Genomic DNA, 24,171 nt, shown 5'->3' on the forward strand with positions numbered 1-24,171 from the left:
CTTTTCATTACTTTTTAAAGATAGTAAAATCGCAAAAGACTCAAAAAAAAAATACCCGTCGGAAACAAATATCCAATATATACCTTTCGTGCGAGACGTCAGACGAAGAAAAGTCTGAGTCACCACCTCACCTCACCACATGGACTACTAGTCTACTACTATATAGAGTTCAAATATAGACTATAGTAACTAGTAAGCATTTAAAAGTCTTGAAAACGAGTTAGATTTTTTGTAGTTTCCTACAAGATATATAAATCTCTAATTATTACCATATATATATGATAAAAATGTGATACATATATAATGCCGGATGCAATCGGTGGGACACCCCACAGTAACTACAAATAACGAAACATGAGATGTAGATCCAAAACTGTCGGGACTAAATCAAGATAATAAGTGAACCCTATGTTGTAAATAAGATTCCTCAAATAAGTAAAAAAGGGCAAAAGAGGCAAAAAAAAAAAAAAAGGAAGAGGGATACGTGTCACAATCTTAGCAAAACCTATAATCACCGGCGTCAACCGTAGCGTTCGCAGCCACCGGAGGAATAGCGAAATGCCATAACCTCCCGGCGGCGTTGACTCTGTACTTCCTGCATAAAAACTCCTCGGCGAAAGTCTTCTCCACCCTCCGGTTAACGTCGTGCAAGAACACGTGCGTGACTCCAGGTTTCTTCCGGTTCCTAGCCATAACCGCCGCCGAGAAAATCGCCGCCATTCTTCCCGGAGCCTCAGCGAAGTAACCTTTAGGAGCATCGACCATCAACAGATCCCACTCTGTATCGTAGAACTCATCGGGTAGTCCCGTGAGAGCGAGCTTGCACTTCTCGTTTCCCCGGAGATAAGACTTCGCCGGGAAACAGCTGGGCTCCTTCTTGTACGAGCGTAGAAGCGAATCGGCTTGCTGGAGCTGCGTCCTGTAACGCACGTGATGCGCACGCAAGAACGGAGAGTCTTTGGTCACTTTCTGGAACCATTCAAGATCTTCCTCCAGGAACAAGGTTTTGCCGCGCGGGTTCAAAGAAGCCCACATGAGCGAGTCACGGCCGAGACCGAACACGAGGAAGTTAGCAGGAGCTAGCTTTTTCAAGATGTTGAAAGAGATCGAGATCTCGGCCATGTTCTGTTGCGGGACGACGGTGGATGTAGCGTAGTGGACGATCGCTTGGAGCTGGATCGGTGTGGCTTCGTAGTCAGCAGCCGCGGCAACGGCTCGGCTTTTGGCGCTCGCGGTGGAGCAGAGGAAGAGAGTCTCGTCTGCGGCTCGTATGAAGCTTGTGAAGAGCAAAGCACCGCCTACTAAACCAGCTAGTAAAACGCCGGTGATGATCCATCGTTTCTCCGATGGGATTAACGTATTCATCTTTTTATTTCGATCTCAGATCTGATTTAGCTTTTTTTCTTTATTTTTTTTTTAGTTTTATTTGTTTGGTTTCGATTTTGTGGTTTTGGTCGTTGAGAGACCTCGGATGAGAAAAATAGCAATGTGAAGAGGATTGGTCATCGGGGGACTGAATAGGGAATTGTGATATTATTTCTTGGAGATGATCTGGTTAAATGACACGTGTTCATATCCGACCACTGAAGTAGCTTTGGCTTAAGTGGATGATATGAGCCAGACACGTAACTGTGGATTATTCGAATTTTGAAAGTAAAAAAAATATCTGCGGACATATGTTATTTTATTGGAGTATGGGGTTTCGTGCCCACTTTGGTTTAGGAAAGATAACGATTAATAATAATAACAAGATCGTTCTTTTTTTTTTTTGTCCAATGTCCATACTCCATTACCGTTTCAGTTGTTTTCGTGCTAATACATATACTGGGTACGTAATCATTCAATCTACTGGTTTATCGATGGAGCACGGTTAATTTGTTTAACAATTTTTTTTTTTAATTATTATTTTTTTAAAATTTATTATATTAAAATATAATGGGTTTTCTCAAATGTACTTGGATTTATATTATATACAAAAGACCCAACATATTCAAAAAGAAGAAAAACAACGTCGAAGTGCCTTCGCCGGAAAGGAGGATCGGATCCTGCTGATCAACCTGAGACAGCTGTTCGAACTGTAGCGCCGGTGGTTGCAAGATCGACAGCGTTGCAGCGGATTCACCAGATCGAATCCCTTGACGGAAGCAACCCAGATCCGTCAGTTCTCCTTCTCCGGTGAAACCACCGGACCTGCTACAAGTTTTCCGACCAGTTCAGGCAACCGATAACAGGTTCCGCGAAGTCAGGTCCCGTTCCTAACAACCTACTCACTCAGATCGAACACCCCCCTTCTAACTCCGACGACAACCGCTTCCTTCAGGTAACAACTCTTCAATCCGGTCCGGTGGAAGCAAGTATCGTGGCGGTTTGCAGACGATGGTGGTTCAATTCACCGTCCAACATCCCGGAAAACCCACGAGAGCCTAGAAGATGTCAAACTCCACAGTTAACCACCGTGACAACGCAACTCAACCCTCCTGCCTCCCAGCCGACTTCTGCCGCAACACGCAGCTCAGATTGGACGGCTGAACCCCGAGAAAACTCCACCGCGAGCCACCGCGACTTGATCAGGAGCTTCCCGAACTGCCAAAAAAAGCCACAGTCGCATCGGTTGGGAGACCAAACCACACCTCTGTTGCCGGAGAAGAGATCTACCCACCTCTGCCTTCCTCTTGCAGATCCAAAGCCTGTAAATTAAGCGCCGCCCTCCTTACCTGACATACAACACCAAACCACCAAGCAAAGAACCGCCTCAACTGGAATGAGAAAACTCTCACTACTCATCTGGAGCCAACGAACCGCCGGATGAGAAGAACGACCCACGAAGAAACCACACCCGATCTGCCAGATCTGGTTCCGGATTTGATGCCGTCCTCAAGCACCATCACCAAAACTTTCACCAGCGGTCACCACCAACAGAATCTTCGCTTCACGCGCCGAACAGACTCACCAGAACCACCATCCCGAGTGACCAGACCAAGACGGAGGACCTCCTTACCGATGGGAAGAGAGATGTCAGAAGGAAGAGTGAAAAACTAAAAGAGGATAGAAAGCCATCTCCGGCGCCGGAAGGACACACCGGAGAGACAAGAAAACCTAAAACTGAAAGTTGGTTTTTAGAGAGAAGGGAAAGAGAAAGGAGAGAGAAAGTTGTCAACTTATGATTAACAACTTATTTATTACATGAGTTTTGTGGATTTAGTTATCTGATCTTTTAATTTCATATCATAATTTAGCCAAAAGATATTTTATTATGAAAAGGGGATATTGTTTAAGCAACTTCATGCATTCTAATTAAACACTTCTCAATGTTGTTTCCTTGTAAGAGGTAAGATCATATTTTTTTCCTACTATATTTGTGGACTGTGCTCACCTTTAATATTCAAATGTTCGCTATTCTAGAACAAAGAACCAGTATTTTTTTTGGTTAAGTTTTTGTATCCACCCAGTTTCTGAGCTCAAAATGAAAAAAAAAAAAAAAAGAGTATAATGTCCAAGACTAATTTTTGGATTTACTGGCCGGTTGAGTCGTTTATGAGGGATACTCATGTACAGATGTCATTATTGATGGATACAATTATGTTCGTCGCAAACACGTTGACAGTTTGGGAGTGAACAACATTTTGTCATGCTTCCATTCCAGCTGTTGAAATAACATCATAACTCAGAATAGTTTAGTGGCCTTTATAGTGTTTAATTTATTTAATTTCACTGTACATAATTTTAATTTTTATCGACCAATATTACTGAACGCTAGTGAAGATAAATTATAGCCGATGAGTAAAAAACTTGGGATTGCATTAGGTACATACAAAAGTCTATAAATAGTATAACATAAAGAAATTGATTATGAAATAAGCAGAATATATATATTCTCTACATAAATATATATTCAAGCAAAGCCCATTTTATGTAACCAATTATAAGATACAGTTTGTGCTATTTAAATATTTACTTAAAGTTTACAACAAATTTTGGATACAGAATATTCAACGATCATGACTTCAACCATCGTATGAGAAAAAAACAAAATGTGAGTCAACGATCATAAAATAACTCCGCAGATATTTTTTTCTCTGCGGACATAACTCCAAAAGAAACTTCAACGATCATGAGTCACACCACTTCTTGAAGACTCGTTAATTGCTTATAAAACCCATTAGGTATGGAAACAAGCTCACTATGGCTTCCCTTCTCGACAACTCTTCCTCTATGCAACACAGCGATTGTGTCTGCTTTCCTTATGGTCGAGAGCCTATGAGCCACTAGTACTGTGGTTCGTCCCTTCATCAGCTCGTCTAGTGCCTCTTGGACCAGTTTCTCCGAGCTTGTATCCAAAGCACTCGTTGCCTCATCAAGGAGAAGTACTGAAGGATCCTTGAGAACCGCCCTCGCGATAGCCACTCTCTGTTTCTGACCACCTGATAACTGCGCTCCCTTATCACCCACGTGCGTCTTGTACCCTTCTTCCATCCTGGTTATAAACTCGTGTGCGTTCGCGGCTTTTGCGGCTCCGATGATCTCTGCCTCTGAGGCGTTTTCCTTTCCGTACTTGATGTTCTCATATATTGTCGTTGAAAACAGAGCTGGTTCTTGTTGGACTAGCGCTATCTTTTTGCGCAAGCTACGTAGGTTTAGGGTTTTTATGTCTTGCCCATCAATGCAGAGATTTCCGTTGTTAGGATCGTAGAATCTCATGATCAGTCCAATCACCGTGCTCTTTCCCGAACCACTAGGCCCTACGACCGCAAGACTTTTTCCGGCTGAAACTCGGAGGTTTAGATTTTGGAAAATGGTGATTTCAGGTCTCGTGGGATACGCAAAGCTTACGCTTCTAAACTCTATATCTCCATTGATCTGAGTGATCAATTGTGAGTTAAGCTTGTTTGGAGTTATCTTAGTCTCTCTATGTAAAACCCTAAAAACCGATCCTAGTGCTTGCGTGCCTTTCACGATATCTGGAGTCAAAGCAAGCGTTTCCGAAACTGAGAAAGCCGTGACGATCAGCACCATGAAAGATTTGATACTATCCCCAAAATTTGTCTCCTTGTGCTTAATCAAAACCGATACGTACCATAGACCAAGAGCGTAGGAACAAAACGCGAGGAACTGAGACAAACCATATCCAAATCCAGAGATATGACCTCTCACAAAGGCATTCTTGGTGGGCTTACTTAGCTCACTAGTAAACTGTTCTGAGATTTGCTTTTCAACACCAAACGCAGCGACAGTTCTTATATTTGCAATCGCTTCACGGGCCACTGAAGTTGCTTTAGAATAAGCTCTTGTGTAGTCTCCTCCAAAGCCTTTTAGAAATAGTTGCTGTAACATATAACATTTCAATCGTATTCCGTTTCAAGATTCATAATATGGTTTAGAGGATCTTTGAATTTTTGAATTACCTCTGTAAGTGAAGCGGCAATGAGAAGAGGGAAACAAGCTGTTACAACAGCTGCAACACGCCAACTGTAGTAAAATGCAAGTGCTAATGCTGTGACAGTAAGAGACAGATTTTGAACTATTGTCGAGAGGCGATCTGCTAGAGCACTCCTCACCAAAGTTGCATCGGCAGCTAAGATTGAAGTGAGTGAGCCAGTATTGTTCTCATCCAAATCAAACCACCCAATCTCATTTGAAAGAATCGCTGCAATTATTTAAAGATATGATATACATTAGTCAAAGAACCGACCTGAACCCAAAGCAAAGGATGTTTAAGCTGATTTTGTTTACCTGAGAACAAGGATAAGCGAACCCTTGCCGTAAGACGCTCTCCCATAAGTGTGTAGAAGTAATGTTGGAGGAGATATATAGGAGCTGTTACTATTCCAGCTACAACAAAGATAATAGCTACCTTTTCTATGTCACGTTTTATCACGTTAGGATGAGGCGAATAGAATGCAGTCAGAACATAAGCAATCCCCATAGAGAACAATGGAGTCTGTGCTCCAGCAAGAACTGCACCAATTGAGCCAAGTAATGCATAAGGCCATTCTGGAGCATTCAACTTTATCAGTTCCCATATCATCGAAGATGAGCTTAAATCTTTGGAATTTGAATCATTTTCGGTCTTCTCTTGGTCTCCCCTGAAGCTTGAAGTCCTCCTTGAGCTAGAAACTCTTCTTGAACTAGAAGATCCAGCTTGTGATCTAGATGTTTCAGACATTATTGATCTCGAGTTTTCTTGAGGTTCTGTCTCTTGGCAATTCACAAGAGCCGCGTAATCTCCTCCTCTTGATATAAGCTCTGAGTGGCTACCTGTTTCCATAACCTGACCATTTCTCAATACAACAATCTTGTCAACATTTCGAATGGTGGATAATCTATGTGCAACGACAATTGTTGTTCTTTTTTCCATGACACTGTCAAGTGCTTGTTGAACAATCTTCTCTGATTCGGCATCAAGAGCACTTGTTGCTTCATCTAAAAGTAATATCTTTGGATTTCTTAGAACCGCTCGAGCAATTGCAATCCTCTGTTTTTGTCCTCCTGAGAGCTGAGTTCCTCCTTCTCCAACCTATATGAATGGTTTGACGAATAATAAAATAAAGAAGAAATATGAGAAGATATGATTATGAAAAATCATATACTTTACCTGAGTACTGTAACCATTGGGTAATGATTTAATGAAAGAATCTGCGTTGGCTGCTTTAGCAGCTTCTATGATCTGAACCATACTTGCACTCTCTTTACCAAGAAGAATGTTGGAAGCTATGGTTGTGGCGAATAATGCTGGTTCTTGACTCACTAATCCCATTTGTTCTCTCAACCATTTAAGCTTCAGGCTCTTGATGTCATTTCCATCCAAGAGAATCTCTCCTGAGTTAGGTTCATAGAAACGTTGCACCATTGATATGATTGTGCTTTTCCCTGAACCACTTGGACCGACAAACGCAAAAGTCTTGCCAGAACGTATTGTGAAACTAAGATTTTCAAAAACCATGTTTGGTCTAGAAGGATATGCGAAAGACACTTGATGAAACTCAATCCTCCCAGCTACATTTTCCAATGTTGCTCCATTGTCTAATCTGTCAGAACTTTCAAGATTGTTGTTCCCTATCATTTTGAATATATTTGCAGCAGCGACTCTGCCTTTGGCAATCACGGATAAGCTAGGCGCGGCTTGACCTAAGGCGCTGCAAGTGCAACAAAATGAAATTCAATTTTATGATATATCAAGCAAAAGAATCAGATTTTTTAAACTTACAATCCACTGAAAATGACATTGAGGATCGTTGTGAACGCTTTTGCACCGTTGGTTTTGCCGTGACGTACAAGAATACTTGCATACCACAAAAGTAAAGCCCAAGCACAGAACAAGAGGCTATATGTTAATCCAACTCCTAAGCCTTTAGCAAGACCGCTCTTTTTACCGAGTTTCAGAGCTTTCTTTAGAGAGGTTGAGTAAGATTTTACAGCTTTCTCTTCTCCTACAAATGCATACACTGTTCTCACCTGTGACATGACCTGAAGACACCATAGAGAGTATTTTCTAGGATTAACCCAAGTGTTAAAGAGAATTCATTAAAAAAGAAGAAATTAAGTTCTTGATTTGTGTTTGCTTAAAATTTTTTGTTTAAACTTGAAATTTTTATGTTATATTTGTTGTGAAAACTTCTTATACACGTTAACGTAGAAGTTAGTGTATAAGAACACTTAAACGAAGAAATTATTTTTTGAACCTCTTCTGCGACTTTTCCAGCATCAGCATAAGCAGCTTCACTCTTCTCCGAGATTGTGGACATAATTATAGCATATCCTCCTCCTGCAATTGCTATTAATGGAACCACTGCTAACGTGAGCAGCGTTAGTTGCCATACCGACAAAAAACCGATGACAAATCCCGCAATGAACTGAGATAAATACCGCAAAACATGGTCTGTCTGAAACAGAACAAAACATTTCATCAGTTACATTATTCTTTTTTTTGACCTTAGAATGAATCCATATATTAGGAAAATTAAAGTACCTTATCGCCAATAGCATCTTGAACCAAGATTGCGTCACTTGAGATGTGATAAATAAGATTTGAATCTCTAGCTTCTGTATCAAAGAAAGTAATGTCTTTCGCTAAGATTGATTTGAGATAATTTATCCGCAACCGCGCTGTTTGTCTTTCCCCTGTTTGCATCCAACAAGCAACTCCTACCAATAAACCATTTCAATTTTGAAACATCGAAAAGGGATAAAACTTAGTAATAATTTGATAAAACAGATCAACGTAGATAGAAACGTACCTATCCAAGCTGATACCAGATTTACCAATCCTAAGTAGACCAAGTACAGAGCATTCTTGAAAAGACAAAGCACCAAATTGTTATGTAATTAATCAACTGAGAGAATAAAAAAGATTTTTTTCATTGATAGCCGTTGTTGAAGAAACCTTTGAAACATGAGAAGATATGGCTTTAGAATCTGTAGAAAGATTTCCAAGAGAATCTAGCATTTTCCCGAAGAAGACGAAGAAGAGCGGAAGCGTAGCGCCATGAACACAGGCGCCTAAACCACCAAGCAACATCAGAAAGTAATCAAGTTTATCTGCTGCGCTAAACAAACCCATCAATGACACTGATTCCTTCTTCATCTTTTTATTCTCCTCCTTCTTTGCTTCTGTCTCGGCTTGGATGTTTCTACTAGAAGATGGTTCTATGTTATTGTTATCCATTGTCACCGAACACAGAGATTAAGAAAAAATAGAGAGGTACTTGAGAAATAAGAACGTAGATGAGGAAAGAGGGGTTTAAGGGGGTTGTGTTTCTTGTGGGGAAAGCGAAGAAGAAGGGTTAAAAGCAATCATGAAACAGAGACATCTCCCTCGCTTATTTAATGAATAGTATTAACACTGAAGTCTAATCTTACCTAAAAGGCGATCGTTCTAACTGTTTTTGACAACTCAAAGTTAAAGCTTTCCCATAATCATAATGGGTAGGTCGTCATATTAATGTGTATATATCTGTATGAAGCCTGCCCACTTTGTTTTATGATTGTAACGTTTTCATCTTGTTTTTAGGGTGAAAGGATATGTAGACATTTGCCATTTGGTACCCTCATTGATAAAAATCGATCCCTACTCTGACACGTTAATATAATTCTATGTTTAACGCATAGTTGAGATTTAATTTGTATGTAATATTTATGGTGAATGATCTACTACTAAGAATGGTTTTTTACGACGTGAATGCTAGAAATGAATGTTAAAGGTATATGCATGGTAAGTTTGAGAAACAATTAGTTGTCAACTTAATAATATTATTGTCTTTTTAAGCTGTAATGATATTACGTACGAACGCAATACGCGGCTGTCTTTAGTCCAAGAACTTAAACAAATTTTTGAATATTTATTGAATGTGTACTGGTTGTTGTCTTGTTGATAAAGAAATTCGCAAATATGTTTTGAGCTGTTGTATGTGAGAATAACAAAGCTATATATATTCACTAATTCACAGGGTTTCTGTGATAGTGTGATGATGATTGGATCTAAAATATCACTCTTGAAAAAGAAATTTTTTACGCTCGAGACGAGTTGCGGTTGATGTGTAGATTGATCAAAGAGAGCACAAAAATGAAGATTCGGGAACAAATGTCTAGGCAAAAAAATTTTGGACGTAGGGATCCACAGCTTTTGAATGGGCGAAATAGACGAGGATCAAGGGTAAAATAGTCTACTAGAGTTTGCGTTATGAGACAAAGTTTATGTTAATGGGGAAGAGTATTTGGATTATTGTCAGAGCCGTGCAGACGTTATAATAAAATAAACCTTCGTCTGTCATATCCAATTTCGGGAAAAAAATTAAAAGCATATATTTATAATATTTATCACTTTTATATATAGTTTATTCCTAATAAAAATCATATATTTTTACAATTATATATGAAGATTGGCTTATACTTTATATGTTACAACTTGAAAATTCAAATATTTATAAAATTTAGAATCAAAATATGGGCTCATCTACCATCTGGTTTTAAACATGAGTTTATACCATATTAATTAATTAATTAAAAAAAAAAAGACAAACTTGTTAAACAGTAAAAATTACAATAAATTTTTGCCAGTTTTCTTTTTGTTGTTATTCCTGATCTTTTGATTCTAATGTAAAATAATACAGTGGTTAACTTTTACGTCAACGTTTTTTTATCAATTTTTTTTGTCAAAGTGTCAAATTAAATTTAATTAATGGTTTAATTTCTATTTCTATTTACTTTATTTCGGTTAGATGTTTTTCACCCTAATTTTTTTTAGAATCACAAGTAATCATCGTAATTGGTAGCCTTATTATTAATAGAAATTTTGGTTAAGAATTTTTTTTTTAATTTGTTTGTTTGTTTATTTATTTATTTTTATTATAATGATAATGGTGTTCATTTTGTTAGCAGACATTTTTGTTTTGGTTAAACTCAACCATTTTATTTTTCATGGCTTGTGGTATTGGTTAACGACGTTCGGCGGAAACCGGACAAACCGAACCGGACAACCCAAGAATTTCGGTTATCGGATCAAACCGAAGAAAGAAAACATAACCGTTCGGTGCAATTAGATTGGTTAATCGGATTTCGGTTCGATTCGGTTCGGTAATCGGACCGATCGGTTTACTAAAATCCGCAGAAGTATATAACCCTAAGTCCCTAACCGTCTCCATTAACCCTAGTTTTCTCTTTTCTTTCTTTCTGAGACAAAGTAGTCGGCATCATGCGATTCTGAAATCGACTCCGCAGTTCATCCTTTTTTTCCAATCTAATCATAATATCCTCTATTTTTCTTCATCAACTCATCTTCTTCTTCTTCTAGAGAGTTCTACTTCCTCATCTTCTCAGTCTTTCACGATCTACAACCCGGATTGAGAAGTTTGTAAAAGTCAGTTCTTTTGTTGTTCTTCATAGTGAATTTGTATGTGATCTTTTGATGTTTTTAGTAGTCAATTTCTATATGTTCGATTCGTTAGCAACCTTTTAGGAGATTGGATAAAAAAAATTAGGGTTTGAGTTCCAATTTCAGTATGAAATTTGGGGGGTTTTGTTCCTTAGTTGTTTGTCTTTGTCAATTGGTCTATCTCCGATTCGTTAGCAACTATTTCAGAAAGAAATTGGAACCGAAACCCTAAATTTTTTGAATCAAAAAATTTAGGGTTTGGGTTCCAATTTCAGTATGGAATTTAGGGGGTTCGTCTCCATCAATTGGTCTATATGCAATTTAGGGTTTATCTTGTATGTATTTTGTTTATGATATAGTTTCAATATGTTTATTAATTCGGGACATTTTAGGTTATGATTCGATTTGGGACAGTTTAGGTTAGGATTTGATTTGGGACAGTTTAGGTTTATGCCGGTTTATCTTCTATGTACTTTGTTTATGAATATTATTCTAAGCTAATGCGAGCATTAAATTGATTTGTAGATGACTGATGAGAACGAGGAGCGTCCAGTTCAACCCGGACAACAAGAAGAAGATGCAACTGCGAATGTTGATGTTCAAACCGGGAAGAAACGCCCAAGACCTGCATCTGCTGCTGATAAGCCTCCCAAACCATGAAAGAAGTATGCAAAAAGAGCTCCTGTTTGGGAACATTTTCTACAAAGGGAAGGAGAGACTCATAAGAGCTACTGTAAGTATTGTGCAGCAGAGATTGGTTGTGATACTAAAGCAGTGGGTACTAGCCCAATGATAGGTCACATTAATAGATGCAAATAGTACAAGGATTGGGTGGAAAAAGAAAAGCAGAAGGTTCTAACTGGTGATAACAATGGGAATTTGAAGGTGATCAAGTATGATCCGATGCTGTTTAGAAAGTCAGTTAATGAGATGGTAGTCGTCAATGAGTTGCCACTCTCATTTGTAGAATCAGATGGATGGAAGCGGTTCTGCTTCAATATTTTGCCGCTGTACAAGACATTCTCCAGAAGGACTTGTAGTAAAGACATTGTGGCGATGTATCTACAAGAGAAGGCAACTTTGAAGAATTTGTTCAGTGTAGAGAAACAAAGGGTTTCTCTAACTACGGATATATGGACATGTCCTACTACTTCTTACAGCTACATGGTGATCATGGGTCACTGGATTAATACTGAGTGGGAATTGCAGAAGAGGATTCTAAGCTTCAAGGTCATCACTGATCATAAAGGAGACACCATTGCAGGCCAGTTGATGGATTGTTTAGACTATTGGAGGATTGAGAAAGTCTTCACAGTTACAGTTGATAATGCAAAGAACAATGACAAGGCTTTGGATGCTTTTAAGGATTAGTTAAGGCTGAGAGGAGGAGAAGCATTAGTTAGAGATGGTGATTATCTACATATGTGTTGCTGTGCACATATCCTCAATCTGATTGTTGGAGATGGTTTGAAGAAGGCAAATCATCATATTGTTGCGGTTAGAAATGCAGTGAAGTATGTTCGGTCATCGTTCACTAGGCTTAAGTCTTTCGCATTGAGGTGTGACACTAGTAAGATGTGTAGAGGGAGTCTGCCATTGGATGTTTGCACACGCTGGAACTCAACATATCTGATGTTGAGTTCTGCTTTGAAGCTAAGGAAGACTTTTGAAAAGATGGAAGCTGAGGACAAGTTGTACTGTGATTATTTTGAGGAAGAGGATGAGAAAACAAAGGCTAAAAGAGTTGGACCGCCAACTCATTCGACTTGGGATGAAATTGCAATGTTGGTAAAGTTTCTCAAATTCTTCTATAAGTGCACTTTGATATTCTCTGCTTCCAATTCGGTTAGTTCCACCTTGTGCTACAATGAGATTGTGGACATTGAGAGGAATCTGATGAGTAAGTGTACCAGTCCTGATGCAGAGATCAGAAAGCAGGCTCATGTAATGAGGGATAAATTTGATAAGTATTGGGATGGGTTGAAGAACATGAATCCTCTGGTTATTGTGGCTAGTGTCTTTGATCCTCGAAACAAGATGAAGTTTGCTTCTCTCTGCTTCGACCAGCTGTATGGTAAGGACACAATTGAGACTCGGCACCTCAATGCAAAAGTTTCTGATGTAATGAAGAACCTGTATGATCATTACATCTATAAGCTGAGCACACCAGAAGCTATAGAAGACACCACTGCTTCTCAGCCACAGTCTAACGTTTTTGAGTTATTAGATGATGAAGATGGTTGTGAGGGGATACTTGCAATATTCGGAAAGGTGGTTGGGTTGAAGAGTAATGCAGATAGCTTCAATGAGTTATAACAATATCTAGCAGAAAAACCTGAGCCCATAGTAGATAATAAGTTGGGGATGGCTTATGATGTTCTAAGTTGGTGGAGACGTAGTAGCTCAAAGTATCCGGTCTTGTCAGAAATGGCTAGAGATGTTCTAGCCATTCAAGCCTCACCAGTTGCTTCAGAATCGGCTTTCAGTACAAGTGGGAGGGTCTTGGATCCTTACAGAAGTTCTCTAATCCCTTACATGGTTGAGGTTTTGTTGTGCACCCAACAATGGTTAAAGTCTTCTTATAAAGGAGAAGCAGTCGTAGCAAACTTGGCCCAGATGTTGGAAGAAGTTGAATTCTTTGAGTCTCTCGGTAAGTTTAACTTCTCTAGGTTTAGTAATCCTTTCAAATCTTTTTATATCTATAAGTTTACTAATATCTTGTCTCTGTTTTCTTCTATAGATTTTCAGAATCCAACGGAAACTATTCAATGATTCTTCATAGTATGACAGGTATGATTGTGGTTCTAAGTGTTCATATGCCTTTTCTTTTTGTTTTTGATTAACATTGTTTTCGTTATGATTTTCACAGGTAGGAAGCTGCGTATTTTGTCCTTTTTGATGCGGAACGCAGCCTTAACAATGGATGGTGTAGTACTGACTTTGAAGCTGCTCTTTTGACTACTTTTTGATGTGAAGTAGCATGCTTTTGTTGATGGAATGATTTTTTGATGTAATGCTAGCTTAAACTAGATAAAATGCTAGCTTAGCAGCTTCTCTAATGATCTGTAATGGTATGTAGTCTGTACTAGTAGCTTAAAGCCTTTGTGAAAAAGAAACGGAATGCTTTAAAAAGAAATTAAGGGTGCTTATTAATTATTAATGTACAATTGTTGTTGTTTTTTTTTTTTTTTTTGTAACAGTTCCTCGAATTCAACCAAAATTCCTCAAGTCTTCCTTGGATTATAAAAGTTTTCTAAAAATATATATATTGAAATGGCATAGCTATAATTGTAAATTACGAGTAGTAATTACTGTTAACTTCCAGGAGTCATTTTCATGATTTACGAATTTAGCGTCCCAATAAGAGAGAGATTGATTGATATAATATAATAGACCCAACAAAAGTCACATGCATATTGAGATACAGTGAAATGAAGAGTGAGTGAACATAGCCCATTCATTATTCTATGAATTATATACTCCATAACTCAATTATATTTCTTGTGTAACAAATTCAGCAACGCAAGAACATGCACGAAGCAGCTGGGCAGGCTTTTATCATTAAATCCTATGAATATACGTTCTGTAGCCTCTTTACCTAATTCACTAATTCCTAAACGCGTCGTAGCAATTGCTCTGTAGTATGGAAGCATTTATCACTATTCAACAAATTTTTCTAAGTTGTGCTATCCCTTGCACTCATCTCGGCCACGTTGATTTTTTGTTGTTGTTCTTCTGCTAAAGAGTACTTTAGCTTTATATGTTCATATTTGCATTCTCCTCTATGCTTATAATTTAAACTTTAAATACAAATATAAGTATATATATATATATTTTTTTATTTTTACTACAAAAACTCTAATTAAACTAGCTAGAAATGAACCTAACTTAAGGAGGAGGACCCGATGAAATGCAAGAAGGAAAGATACAATATAAATGGGGAGATGTCGATCGGCTCTACCTCTTTCTGCATTATCTCTTCTCATTAATTGCACTATCAACTTATTTCTTTTGCATTTATCATCTATTTATGCTCAATACAGAACTATAAGCTCCTTTATAACTTGAGGTTTCCTTAGTAAAATATTCAATTATGTTATCATCGCTTTTTGTTGTTGTTGTTTGTTATTTGTTATTTACTTTGTTACTTAGGTTTGATTATAATTGGATGACTTATGGTTTAGTTTTTTTTCTGGAACTATATAGTTTTTTTCGGATCAAAATCAACGCGGCATGCATCATAAAATTCATCAACGCGGCATGCATCATAAAATTCTGTTGACATGAAACATCGTAAGTTTCAACACGGTGCAACCATAAATCATTCAACTCTTGAATCAATGCCTGTAAGAATACATCAAGAGATCGCTTTGGATGTTCTGGCCCGGGAACAAGGATGGTGAGGAACAAAAACTCTCGTTTCATGCATAGAAATGGCGGTAAATTGTAAGGTGTTAAAATGACTGGCCACAATGAATATTGTCTCCCATGCTTCCCAAATGGATTAAAACCATCTGTACTTAATCCGAGATAGACGTTTCTGCTCTCGGATATGCAAAACTCGGATAAACTTCTTGAAAGTGTTTCCATGCCTCTGCATCTGAGGGATGTGCAATATCTCCTTGGTTAGAATGCTCTGCATGCCACCTCATATTAGCTGCCGTGCGATCAGATTGGTATAACCTTTTCAGTCTTTCACTTAACGGCAAATACCACATACGCTTATACTGAACTCGTACTCTCCCACCGGTTTCTTGATAACGAGGTTTGCGACAAAATTTACATGATGACATGTTCTCATCTGCCCTCCAGAAAATCATACAGATATCAATGCAAACATCAATCATTTGGTATGACAAACCAAGACTAGACACCATTTTCTCCACTGCATAGTAGTTAGCCGGTGATAGATTATCTTCTGGTAAATAATATTTCACAAAATCAGCTATCGCATCAACACAATCCTCAGACAAATTAAAATCCGTCTTTATGGTCATCATCCTAGTTGCAGCTCACAAAGGGGAATGACCCTCTCTACAACCATCATATCTCGGAACCTTAGCTGCATCTAACATATCAAAAAATCTCCTTGCTTCTAAATTCGGTTCGTCTCCTATGTTTCTATCTTCTATAAACGAGGGAATATATTCACGAAATGAATCATTAACCATTTGAACCATACCTATGTTTCCGCCTCTAGGTTCTTCTAATTGTTCCTCAACAGATGCACTAGTACTAGCTACATTCCCTAAATCTACTTCTCCATGATAATACCACACCTTGTAATTTGGTCTAAACCCATAACTATACAAATGATTCCACACTAAATTTATATCTATAAATTTATTATTATCACAAAAAGGACATGGATAGAGCATCATACCCTTTTTCTTGCAAATATCTTGATTAGTGGCGAACTCCATAAATTCGGTTAGTCCGTTAGCAAACTCATCCGTCAAAAGCCCAGTGTTGGAATTGTACCGCGTATTATACATCCACTCACTTTGATTTTGATTTCTTAAAGCCATATTGTAAGTGTTTGGATTTTTTTTTCTCACAATAAACGACATAACATACGTCCACAATTTATATACAAATTTCAGGACGTAACCGACCGATTTCCGACCGATTTTGAACGTGACAACGGTAACTAACGGATCTATTGCAATGGATCTATTGTAACGTTAACATATTTCGACCGTTTACCGATCAATTCACAAACGGTAAAATATTGGTTGGAAATCGGTAGGAAATTTATAGCCGTTTACCGAAGATTAATCCGGTCGTTTAAAACTGACCGTTTATTGACCAAGTTTTAAATCGGTCGGAAATTGGTTGGAAAACAGTCGACTTTTACTAACGAATATATTCGTCGGTAATTTCCGACCGATTTCCAACCATATAAATCTGTCGTTAATTTCCTACCGATTACCGACCATTTTTTCTCGAGTCGCTTACCGGTTGGAATATGGTCGTTATTTAAACCGACCATTATATCGGTTGGAAAATTCGTCAGAACTGGTAATGTTTTCTTGTAGTGTATCATCATCCGATAACTTTATTAATGACCCACAAATTAGTTAATTAGGATTTCAATCTATTAATTAATTGTAAAATTACTTTTAGCCATATGAAAAACAAAATGATTTATGCAAACTATTCTATACGTAGATAATTCCAAATGCAGATATACATAACCATGCATATGTTTTTTACATTGCAACATGTGAACACAAAATTGCAAAAGTAAATGAAATGTATATGTTTTTTACATTGTACCACATATTTTCAACAGATTGGGCATGTCTTAAAATTTAGTATTAGCAACACGTTATTATAAGTATTACATTGTTTATTTAAGTTACAGGCAAAATCACTGTGTGTAAAAAAACCTCTAAAATATGCAGCATTTTCATTTTCCATTGATAATATATTCATTCGTTATTTCACACTCTCGCGTCAATAATATCACACGCAAACAAAAGTAAGGTCAATATACTTATATCAGCGTCGTTGAAGACTTGAAGTTAATATGTATAGGTGTCTAAGCTCCCAACTACACACCACAATGGCATTTAATACTCACAACACACACCTCAAAGTCATATTGCTTTTAAATACACAGAGAGATAGAAACCCCAACCAGCAAAACAGTAAGGCACCAGAAAGTAAAAAATGATAATGAAAGCTCTTCATCTCAATCTCTTCCTAGTCACCATGACGATCGTTGCTTCCATCTCCGCGGCTGCACCGGCGGCACCAGCGGGTGGAGATTTGGCTGAAAAATGCAGCCAGGACTTTACGAAGGTGACTTTGTGCTTGGACTTTGCGACCGGGAAGGCAACGACTCCATCTAAGAAGTGTTGTGACGCTGTGGAAGATATCAAAGAGAGAGATCCAAAGTGTTTGTGTTATGTGATACAACAATCCAAGACAGGAGGACAAGCCTTGAAGGATCTTGGTGTTCAAGAAGACAAACTCATTCAGCTTCCAACTTCTTGTCAGATCCAAAACGCTAGCATCGCCAACTGTCCAAGTACGTCTCCTCCTTTAATTCATTTTCCTACTAGCTAGCTAGTTCATATCGTGTTTTCATATCTCAATCTGTTATTGCTATCTTTCATCCATCTAAATGCGGATCAAACCGGGACATGCAAATTACCTTTCCTGATTTTGAAGCTATACTTAGAGAAATAGAGATTCTAGGGTCTGATGATTACAGAATTAAAATAAAACAACCATGACCATGAGTGCGTGATTTCGTAAGTTTTAGTATTCCAAGGTGATTTGATTTTTTATTGTTAATGAGTTTTTCAAATTAGTAAATTAATTTTATTTGTCCTACCTATACAAAAATTTATTTTCATAAGCTTATTTATTATATGGGAGAACCAGTAACCATATAATCCGCTACATACCCTTTAATGTGACAGGTGCCGCGGGTTGCCACTATTACTTACTGTATAGAGAATCTCATTTAATTCGTAGCACATTTATAGATATAACCTAACTTTCCCCACAGCTGATTTGAAGACGTAAATAAATAAAAAAAAGCTAACATAAAGTGAAGTCATGTTTAATAGACATTGTTAAGTGAGGCTAATGTTAAAATGTTGGACAAATGAACAGAGCTCCTAGGGCTTTCCCCGAGCTCGCCAGACGCAGCCGTATTCACAAACAATGCCACATCATCAACAGCACCAGTGGCGCCAGGGGGTAAATCTCCAGCAACTCCAGTCACGTCCACGGATAAGGGAGGATCATCTTCCACAAGGGATGGTCATGCCGTCTTGGCTCTAGCCATCACTTTGATCACCGTCTCCTTCGTCTCTACCTTGCCTAGACATGTGACATTAGGGATGTAATAATGTTTTCTTTATAATGTGGTTGGTTGGTGCCATTGTTTTTGCCACTTTGTTTCAAATTTTCAAAACTATCTATCAAGTGTGTTAATTTCTTTGTTCGGACATTTGTTGCCTTGAGTCAACTTCCCACTTTAAATTTGATCTCTTTCCCCACGCAATTTAATTTGTCCAACGTTCAAACAGGAGCTATCATGTGCTACCTAGTGTTACCTATTACGCCTAGGCGGCTCACTAGTTTTAAGATTTTTCATTTTTTTCGATAATAAAACTGAAATCAACTACAGAAGTTAGCTTGTTTTGTGATTATTCAACACAAAACTTGACCAGCTTAATCTATTATTACGTTTATTTATCAATTTCATTATTCATTTAAGATACTAGTCAATCACTTTTTTGTTGACAAAATCTAAACTTTCGGATAGTTAGCAAGACAAGCCAATTGTTAGGACCTTGAATTTATCTTACAACCTATGTTCCTTACGTCCGTGATCAGTTGTACAAAATGAAGTGTCTATTTAAACCTCAGACAATCCAAATCCTAAAAGAGAAGAGAGGTTTATTAACTATTTGGGTTTGTTTTGTAAGGCCAAAGCCTCTGCAAACCTCGTGGACATTTCCCTTACAAATTCGTCATGGGGAGAATTTGTGGAATATGTTGGACCAGAGGTTGCAGAAAGTGCGAGCGATTCAAGAACAGCACGTTGCATGGCTTTTCTGTCTTGAATCGCTCTCTGTCGCTCTTCGTAGAAGCTAAAGTCATCGAGAATCGAAGAATACATCTCACAGCTCCTGAAAATGTTTAACATCTCTATACCTTGTTCCAGTCCCACCTACAGGTACAGAAAAGATAAAACTATTTCACATCTTATCATTTGAATGTCTGGCCAAATGTATTGAAAGTAACTTCAAAGTTGAAAACTATGTTCATGATATTTGATAGACGCGTCTTTGATTTCAAATCCATTCTGGATCAATCCATATAGAGTGGAGATATAACTGCTCTCATATATGAGTATATGATATGATATAAATTTCAAAAGAAGCATCAATCTTAGTGTGCAGTAACAGCAAACTTTCATTATAAATGCACTTTGGGAATGAAAATACGATTCACAATTGTCGAATCTGTTTGCATAATTAAAGCATGAAATTGAGCGATAAGAAAAGAATGCAGAAGATTTTAGTTTACCTCTTGGGTGTCTCTACTGTTAGTGACTGGCTTATTGTCATTGTTTTCAATTATGATGTGGCGAAAGAGACTGTTGGGAACATCTTTGACAATAAGCCATCTGACTGGGAAGTGTCCTGACCATCTATCTTGTTGCCAGTACTCCACACTTGTGTTGAAGTCAACCGGTCCAACCATCTCAGCCACTCCACAAAACTGTGCACTGGCATTCACCTGAAATTAAGTTTTTATACCCTTCTTCTATTAGGAGTTTCAGATCAAAACCAAAGTGACAAAAATAGAACATTAACAGTAACATCTCAGCAGTGGGTTGAAGTATAGATACACAGATATATCATGAGATGTCAATCTAGGTGGACAAAAGACTGACAATGCAATGTCAATGTTGAATAAACAAGCAAGTGTAAATATCTTCCAAGAAAATTCTCTGTCTCAACACTCATAGCTTCCAACAAGTTTTGACTTGTAATGAAGAAAAATAAGCGATTTACCGAGAACAAAAGAAAGACTGGGCATGCCACATCTTTTGTCTTTGCTTCACGATAGGCAGCATCCAACTTTTTGTTTCCATTTTTGGTGCTTGCCCAAACACAATACTTTATGCTCTTGTGGACATTATCCTCACTATATGACTTAATAACAAAGAACTTCGCGTCCCTGAACTGGGAGAGCAGATCTTGTTGACAAAAACTATCAACTCGACCATAAGTGGTATCACTTTTACCATTTAGCCTGGATGCCCTAAGACCTCTGTTTCTCTCGGTCGGCATATCAAGCATGGCAGGGATCTGGGAGTCATTGTAGCTTCCACTTCTTGCCTCATAAAGAGGTGGCAAGTTATAATCAAACTCCCAAGTTGGGCTAGAAGAAGAAGCAGAGAAAGGGCTTCTTTTGCATTGAGTATAAGCTTGCTCTCTGTAACTTAAGCTTGCAGCAGATTCAAAGGCATCATGCATAACTCCATGCGGTGGACCCTGCGTACATTGCATCAATTAGATCTATATAGAAGTTTGCTAGGATTTTTCCGTTAAGAGAGGTCAGACATATACTAAGATCCAGGAAAATGGGGACAACAAAAGATTTAAAGGTGTATAGGTTCCAATAATCTTAATTACTAAGCTGTACAAAGAATGCAAGGAAAAATCCCTTGAGTTGTAGAGGTAGTGAGTAGAATAACTAACCATATCGAAATCATTTGCAGATAAGTCCACCGCACCATGGTGCTTCATACATGTTCTGGTAGATGCCATTGGAAGAAACATATTTTCTCCACTGAGAGGGTTGAGATCCAGACCCCTAGGTTCTCCAAATCTATTGTTTCTGAAGTCAAAATTTCCCCAAGAGCGCATCATATCATCAGTCTCACTACTGTTACTTTCATTCGCATGCCTATCAAAATGTCTAGAGTTCGCCTTAAACATGTGAAACTCCGGAGAACTACGAATATTTGACGAGTCAAAAGGAACGAAACGTCTTGAATCATCAGAGTAGAGGTCACCATAACGCTGCAGTGATGATTGATTTCTTCTGGTAGAATGAGAAGACCTCTGAAAATCTGATGGTACACCATTACCATGGTAAAACATTTCATTTACCATTCCCTATATCAATTGAATAAGAAACCGGAAATAAATGAACACATCAACAACATCAGAAATCAAATCAAGTAGAATGGAAAAGCATAGATTAAGTGATTTACGCACAGGAGAAACATTTTCAAAGCTTGGAACATCTGTATGTGGTTGGTACGACCTTGGATTATCAGCTGCATTTTCATAGAAATGACGGCATTAATGAGCAACAAGGATATCTCAAAAATAGTACTACAATAACAGCTACGAAGCAATAAAATCCACAATTCTTGGTCACATGGGGAAGGAAGCAGAATTAAACAAGTGGTGAAGAATTTTCATGGGCATGTGACAATGTTTCCCCTATTGCACTTAGAAGAAGCATATAACAAAACAAAGATAACAAAATGGAATAGCCAGCATAAGTAGGTGGACTTCTGTATAAGAAAGATTAAGCAGCTCTCTGGTGAAACAATATGGTTGAAGAACATGATAATCTCTAAAAACCACAATCAAGTTGCACCAAAACGAACAACGAGCAGAATATTAGAGAGCTGATAAAAAAAATAAAAAAAAAGAGTATCTAACCTCCAAAGGAACTTGCACTTGCAGAAAAAGCATTACCACAGAAAGGGCGAGTGCTAATCGTATCCTGAAATTAAAAATGATAAACACAATATCAATTTGGTGGTAGCAGCTTACATTACAAGACAAAAAGCAAAGGCAAAGCCATTGTAATCAGAGTCACCTGATCTTGGAATACACTCAGGTCACTGTTTAACCTCTCTACCATATCCATCTCCAACGTGCTTAAGCCCTTACCTGAACCTAAAATCCAAAGAAACAAAAACATTTTTTTTATATAAAAAAAGAGCAGATAGACACAACATCAAGTAAAAAAAAGCTATAATACATCAAAAGCAGCCTAGTAAGTGAAAGAATCCCCCCCCCCCCCCCCCCCCCAAAAAAGGGCAAGACTTTACGAAATTTCGTCAACAAAAGTTGTGATTCCTTTGTTTAGAGTAACGAAGCGACAAAACCCACGAGGATTAAAACCAAAAAGTTACAACATTTATGCTAAAAGGAGAGAATCAAAGAGACTTACGAGCAGGAGGGAACCAGTCGGTGCTTGGGTAAGAAGCGGACATCATAGAAAGAATCAGCCAATCGGAGCCAAAGAGACGAACTACAGATAAAGTAAACGAGCGAGAGCGAGAGCGAGAGCGAGAGCGAGAGAGAGAGAGAGAGAGAGAGAAGAATCTGTAGCTACGGAATTGGAAGGTGTCGATTTTTTGAGGATTTGTGTGTTGTGGTGAGACGACGCATGGAAATTCGTAATAAAATCATTTTAATTAATTAATTAATTAAATTTTAATTGTGATTCATTTCTTTAATTTGATTGGTTTACTACACAGTGTACTTAAGCGCAGCGGATGCATGTAAGAGATACATTTATCCTTTACCCTTTAGGTACTCTATCTAGTTCGAAGCCAATGTTACGAAATGTTTAATTTAGTGGTATCGGAAATTTCTTATAAGAAGAATAAAGGAATGGGTCACCTAACCTGATTAAGAAGGTCCAAGTTAAAGATAGAGAACAAATTCCTTGGAAGGAGCCATCCTAGTTCATTCCTGACAGGATTAATCGACTGTTTTTTTTTTTTTTTTTTTATTCAAAACAAAATTATACATATATATTTGCTTTTTATATGCCAACAAACCTTTATAATCTTATTACTATATTTATATCGTAATTTTTATATAACATATAATTTATGTGATTGTTTTTAAAAGTTTTTTTTTGATAAAAGATTATGCAATTAAATCATATGCTAAATATGATGGCTTGGAAAAATACACTTATTTTGTAAGTTTTATATTGTTAATGATTCTAGATAAGTACCCGTGCAATAACACCGGTTAAATTTTATTTTATACAAAATTTTGTATATTTTATATTTTAAAATAAAAATTTAATATGTTGTATTAGTTTATGTATATGAAGATATTTCAATAATGTATATTTTACATGATGACTTAAATGTCATTATAAGACATAATTTTGTAAATTTGGTTTTAAAAAAGCTATTTATTATATTATGAATAATTTAATATATTGTTATACTTTTAGTTTTAATATACTTGGTTTCTTGAAATTCTTTCATATTATAATGACATATTATTGATATTACTATAACAAATAAATTTATAGTATTTATAGTTTCTAACTTCTATATCAAATTTCAATATTTTAAAAATATTTCAAAATAAATTATTCAAAGTTTCTTATATTATATAAAATTTCAACAAAAATATGAAATTAAATTTATATATTCAAAATTTTGACTCGTTACTCAGTAAAATTTTTAATTCAATAGATATTATTTTTAAATAATAATATTACTAAACCTTGAATATTTTATTGATTGAAAATTTTATGTTTGTTATTAAAAATTCAACTTATGGTATATCTGGAAATAAAACTATTTTTAATTATAATAAATAATATGATAATTTATTTGTTTCACAAAATAGACTCATATATAAAAATGAGAGGTGAAGTATAATGATAATTAACAAATTAATATGTTAAGTTAGATATCAAAAGATTTGATTTGATAAATAATTTAATAAAGAAAATTAATATGGTAAGTTAGATGATATCAAATGATTCTTTAG

The 24,171-nt window shown here is 37.1% G+C and overlaps 4 protein-coding genes across 5 annotated transcripts; 1 reads left to right on the forward strand and 3 right to left on the reverse strand.

The window, feature by feature from the left end:
- Positions 1-249: 249 nt before the first annotated feature.
- LOC104741399 (arabinogalactan O-methyltransferase 1) lies at positions 250-1,757 on the reverse strand. Its single transcript, XM_010462257.3, has one exon. The coding sequence runs from the start codon at positions 1,363-1,365 to the stop codon at positions 496-498; it is 870 nt and encodes a 289-aa protein (XP_010460559.2). The 5' UTR covers positions 1,366-1,757; the 3' UTR covers positions 250-495.
- Positions 1,758-3,906: 2,149 nt separating this feature from the next.
- LOC104741400 (ABC transporter B family member 13-like) lies at positions 3,907-8,829 on the reverse strand. 2 transcript variants are annotated; one of them, XM_087485819.1, is made up of 10 exons: positions 8,381-8,818; positions 8,235-8,289; positions 7,967-8,142; positions 7,864-7,880; positions 7,680-7,786; positions 7,205-7,464; positions 6,593-7,133; positions 5,731-6,514; positions 5,403-5,644; positions 3,907-5,322 (listed from the first exon to the last, which is right to left on the reverse strand). In XM_087485819.1, exons 3-10 carry the CDS (start codon positions 7,981-7,983, stop codon positions 4,117-4,119), a joined length of 3,174 nt encoding a protein of 1,057 aa, XP_087341945.1. In that variant the 5' UTR covers positions 7,984-8,142; positions 8,235-8,289; positions 8,381-8,818; the 3' UTR covers positions 3,907-4,116. The 2 variants fall into 2 exon arrangements, with proteins under 2 accessions (XP_087341945.1, XP_010460561.2); XM_010462259.3 differs by having other exon boundaries at positions 7,680-7,880; positions 8,381-8,829.
- Positions 8,830-17,368: 8,539 nt separating this feature from the next.
- Positions 17,369-18,890, forward strand: LOC104741401 (non-specific lipid transfer protein GPI-anchored 1-like). The gene is made up of 2 exons (XM_010462261.3): positions 17,369-17,903; positions 18,497-18,890. Exons 1-2 carry the CDS (start codon positions 17,543-17,545, stop codon positions 18,730-18,732), a joined length of 597 nt encoding a protein of 198 aa, XP_010460563.2. The 5' UTR covers positions 17,369-17,542; the 3' UTR covers positions 18,733-18,890.
- A 335-nt stretch (positions 18,891-19,225) lies between these two features.
- LOC104741403 (uncharacterized) lies at positions 19,226-23,058 on the reverse strand. Its single transcript, XM_010462262.3, has 8 exons — positions 22,598-23,058; positions 22,241-22,320; positions 22,081-22,144; positions 21,625-21,686; positions 21,103-21,522; positions 20,413-20,895; positions 19,922-20,134; positions 19,226-19,562 (listed from the first exon to the last, which is right to left on the reverse strand). Exons 1-8 carry the CDS (start codon positions 22,641-22,643, stop codon positions 19,296-19,298), a joined length of 1,635 nt encoding a protein of 544 aa, XP_010460564.2. The 5' UTR covers positions 22,644-23,058; the 3' UTR covers positions 19,226-19,295.
- Between the last annotated feature and the right edge of the window lie 1,113 nt (positions 23,059-24,171).

This window comes from Camelina sativa, chromosome 14, assembly GCF_030686135.1.
Source record: "Camelina sativa cultivar CO46 ecotype springtype chromosome 14, ASM3068613v1".
Lineage (NCBI taxonomy): Eukaryota > Viridiplantae > Streptophyta > Magnoliopsida > Brassicales > Brassicaceae > Camelina > Camelina sativa.